Here is a 4404-nt window from a genome sequence, read left to right as displayed (position 1 = left end):
CCTGGTTGGCTGTACTTGCATCTTTTGTCGGTTGGCTTGATTTATGAAGTCGGGCCTACATCTTTCCTTAAAAAGAAAAATCTTTTTGATGAGACTTCACAAATTAATATTTTTTGCATTTAAAAAACATAACTAGGTTCATAGCCAACGTAGCTACCATGACGTGCTCAAGGTCCGTGCCGTAGGTGACCAGCTGTGCAAATGGCTATAGCCCTATTCCAAGTACTACAGCCTCCAGTGGCGGAGCTTGAAAGAAATCTCTAGAGGGGCGAAGCTGTTAAAAAAACTCAAATACAAAAGCATACGAATATAATAAGTTAGATATTGCAAATATCTAGAAACTTATACAATTATATTGATCTTCTCCATAGTAGCTTACAAATATATATATATAACCTACTCCATAACAAAAGGAACTATACCAAAATACCATTTAACCATGGAGCATTCGGTTCACTACAGCAACACTGCACTACAGATTAGCTTTCCGTTTCTTTGCACCCTTAAAGTGCACAAGAACATCTTCATAACTGTACTTCTTCGTGATTTCACTCTCTATTTTTACTAGCAAGCTATTGGCTAGATAATCATCTTCCATGGTATTACGTAGCCTTGTCTTAATGATCTTCAAAGTTGAGAATGCTCGCTCGGCACTTGCTGTAGAAACTGGAAGAGTTAGAAGCAATCGCAACAATCGATCAACCAAATTGTAGATAGAATGTCTTCCCGTCTCAAAGAGATATCGACAAAGATTTGTTAAGGTTGACACATTTTTCAAATCTTTATCATTGGAGGCATCCACAACAAAGTGTTTTAGTTGCTGCTCCAATCCATAGATTTCTTGTTGGGTGAAATCTGCTGGATAATATTTCTTGACTAACTCACAAATATCATCAGCTTTGAAAGATCTGAATTTATTTTTAGGGATCAGGGTAGCACTAGTGGTCAATAGATCCAGTACCTTGTCATTGAACCTGAATTCTAATTCATGTAGTTGAGTATCAAGTGTTGCACGAAATACTTCCACCCGGAAATAGTGCTCCTTAGTAAAATGATCTGGTTGGCGACGAGCTCGACCACCACGCAGAATGTAAGTTTCTCCCAAATCTGGAATATCAATGGAATGATTTACACAGAACTCGACAACCCTATCAAAGAAGGCCTCCCAACCATCATCTGATCTCATTTCATCAAGACGAACCTTTGTTGTGAACACTAGACGCATGGCATTTACTATGTCCTGTGATTTATTTTGCAAAGCTTGACCAAGATCTTCAGTTATCTCCAATGCTTCTTCCATCAGACATAAGACAAATATGAACTCAAAAGAAGATAAGTAGTTGAAAGCAGTGTCTCCATCTGCACGAATTGAGCCAGCTGACCCATCAGATGCTATATTTTGAAGTACTGAATGTACTGCATTAAACATATTCTTTAGGCTGGATATAGAACCTAAGTGAGACCCCCATCTAGTGTCTCCAAGTCGTTTTAGTGTGCAGATCTGGTTTGCCCCTTTACCAGTTTCAATGTCATCAATAGCTAGTAACCGAGCTAGTTCCTCCAACTGGGCATCACGAAGCTCATCATGGCGCTTTGCAGAGGAGTCAACGGTGTTTACAATAAAAAGAAGTTTCTGAAAGAATTGAGCACCAGTGACCACTTCCTTCGAAGCAGACACTAGCGCAAGTTGCAAGCGATGAGCATAGCAGTGGACATAATATGCATACGGGCATTCTCTAAGAAAAAGAGCTTGCAAGCCATTGAGCTCCCCCCTCATATTACTAGCCCCATCGTATCCCTGCCCACGAAGGTTCTGAACATCAAAAGCATGTTTGGATACCACAGAACTCAATACCTCTTTAAGTGTTGCGGCTTTGGTGTTCGTCACATGTATCAAGGCAAAGAACCGCTCTTGCAATATACGATCTTCATCAACAAATCTGAGGACCAATGCCATCTGCTCTCTTTTTGCTACATCACATGTCTCGTCCACTAGAATAGAAAACTTAGAATCCCCAATCTCTTCACGGATATGTTTCCTAACTTTCAATGCATAAATACCCAAAATCTCCTGTTGGATTTCATGTGATGTGTACTTTGAACTGTATGGAGCATTCTCCAAAATAACTTCGGCAATCTCTGGATTGAATTCTGCAAGGAGCTTTAACAATTCAATAAAGTTCCCTCTGTTCTTTGAGTCTGGAGTTTCATCATGGCCTCTAAATGCACACGATTGTGTTGTAAGCCACTTAACTGCTGCAATTGATACTTTCACCCTCAGTTGGTTTCTTTCTATATCCCACTAGTTGCCCACTGCTACAACATTTTCTAAATGGCCTTGCTGATTCAAGAAGTCATGGCATGCTTTGGTTGCATTATTATGTTCAGAGCAAGGTTCAGAACCTATGTGGTTTAAGAAAGCACATTTCTTTCCATCATGGACCTTCTTCCAGTTTACAAATCCTCGCACTGTAAAGACATCTGAACCATCTCTCTTGTTTTTGTTTTTGCCGAACAAGAAACAATAGAAGCAATATGCACGATGACTGTCCTCCGAGTACTCCAACCATGATGGGAAATCCTTGAACCAGTCATACTTAAAGCATCGTTTGCGACCTTCTGGACCATAGGCTTTGTAATTCTGCAAACGGGGCTGCATAATACCAAGCTTCAAATATGCTCGCCGCACATCATCTCTTTGATTAGGTGGATATTGCCAAATCTGTGGACGTAGTGCTGGATCTCGCTGCAAGAATTCAATCCCTTGAAATAGTACTTCATTTGTTTGAGTTTGATGGCTTTGTCCTTGGTGTTGAGGCATTGAAGGATGTGGTCCGTGTTGCTCAAATTCGAGCAACAACAGAGGAGGTTGAACACAGTCCGTTGGCTGAATAGGCATTGCTTCGGTTGCTGTTGGTTCATCAACTGAATCACCTCTCTTTCTTTTGAAAAATGCATCAATCTTTTTCCCCTTAAGCATCACGCCTCCCTCTCACAATCTCACTGTAAAGGACATTTTCTATTCAGTACAAAATGCAATTGAATAAATCCATGACCAGATGACCTAATTAGAATTTTCCTCAACTAAGGTGAAATAAACTTCAGAATCAAAATAATTGAACTTCCTATAATTTCCAGAGGGGAAAGATAGACAGAGATCCAGCAAGCAGTGTTGACAGGGTCCAAATAACCAGTACAGAGTAGTGTTGACAAAGTAGCTAGCTAGCTTGCTAGGACGCCCAGATTGGAGAAATTGACTAGAAGACTAGGCAACGTAAAGGATAAAAAGTAAGATCTAGCAAGGGCGGATGCTCACCGGCTCACCGAGGCACTACATGGCGCCGATGTTGCCTGATGTTCTCCACAGCAGAGGCCGGATTGGAGCGTCTAGCCGGCCACCCGCCAGCGGCCAGCGGTCACCCCCACGCGGCCACGCCGGCAAGCCACAGCGGCCGCCTGCCGGACGCGGGTGCCCCACCCGCACGCTCAGGTCGTCATGCGTCCGCGGTCGCAGGCTGTAGGTCAAAGGGGAAATCGATTTGGTGGCTGGCTGGATTCGTTTGTCTCCACGCAATGAAGACAACAGTTGATAAATGGGCCTTCTGGTCGTGGGCTGTGTGTAATACATATAGGGGTAGTAAAAAAAATTCATTTTTGCTGGGGGGCGATGGCCCAGGTTCGCCCCCACGTAGCTCCGCCGTTGACAGCCTCCCTTGGAATTCCCTTCTTCAAAGTACAGTAAATCAGGAGATTCCATGGCTCAAGCTAGATCAGCTCCAGGCATATCCCACTGCTAGTTCTGTCACTGCATAAACTTCCTTTGCTTCAATTCCCGGTGCATCATATACCCATGGATCAGCATATAACATACAATCCCACAAGGCTCCAGTCCTCCATATCTTCAGTGACATTCAACGGTTTTGTTGTGCCTTTATTTACACTGAGAAAGGGACTAGTATTTTGGTGAACCACACCTCGATAGCTATTGACATATAAAGGCACACGGTCCAACCACCCGATGGTCTAAAACTTGAATGCATTACCAATCATCTTGCATGTTTTATGTCTTAATGGAAAACAAATCTCCTAACTGTAAATACCAAAGAATAATTCCATTTATTGGGTTTGGATTTCTGTACTCTTTCAGAAACAGAGCATAAATACCACACGATTTCATAAGCAGTAGCTCAATTATCTAACCAGGGAACCATTTGTCTATACTCTACATCATACTGTCACCAATAGATCCCAAGCCTTGCCACTGTGGTCCCCATGCTTAATTTAACACTTGCATAGTACACGTCGATTAAGCCCATGTTTTTTTTCTGTGGGCTTGATTAACCCATGTTTACTGGCAGCAAGACGCAAGATTCATTTACAAAGGAAGCAAGAACGCAAAGAAGT

At 42.3% G+C, this 4404-nt stretch overlaps 1 protein-coding gene across 4 annotated transcripts; it reads right to left on the bottom strand.

Moving 5' to 3' along the window:
* Nucleotides 1–308: 308 nt before the first annotated feature.
* On the bottom strand, nucleotides 309–3822 carry LOC123135596 (zinc finger MYM-type protein 1). Of its 4 annotated transcripts, none has more exons than XR_006466088.1 (3): nucleotides 3325–3786; nucleotides 1856–3003; nucleotides 309–1359 (listed from the first exon to the last, which is right to left on the bottom strand). XR_006466088.1 is itself a non-coding variant. In XM_044554734.1 (3 exons), exons 2-3 carry the CDS (start codon nucleotides 1955–1957, stop codon nucleotides 628–630), a joined length of 1026 nt encoding a protein of 341 aa, XP_044410669.1. In that variant the 5' UTR covers nucleotides 1958–3003; nucleotides 3325–3817; the 3' UTR covers nucleotides 309–627. The 4 variants fall into 4 exon arrangements, 3 of the variants coding, with proteins under 3 accessions (XP_044410669.1, XP_044410667.1, XP_044410666.1); XM_044554734.1 differs by having other exon boundaries at nucleotides 309–657; nucleotides 962–3003; nucleotides 3325–3817; XM_044554732.1 differs by having other exon boundaries at nucleotides 309–3003; nucleotides 3317–3822.
* Between the last annotated feature and the right edge of the window lie 582 nt (nucleotides 3823–4404).

The sequence above is a fragment of the Triticum aestivum genome, chromosome 6B, assembly GCF_018294505.1.
Source record: "Triticum aestivum cultivar Chinese Spring chromosome 6B, IWGSC CS RefSeq v2.1, whole genome shotgun sequence".
In the NCBI taxonomy this organism is placed as follows: Eukaryota; Viridiplantae; Streptophyta; class Magnoliopsida; order Poales; family Poaceae; genus Triticum; species Triticum aestivum.
The sequence above is the reverse complement of the archived record's forward strand: the minus strand, read 5'-3'. Positions and strand labels throughout refer to the sequence as shown.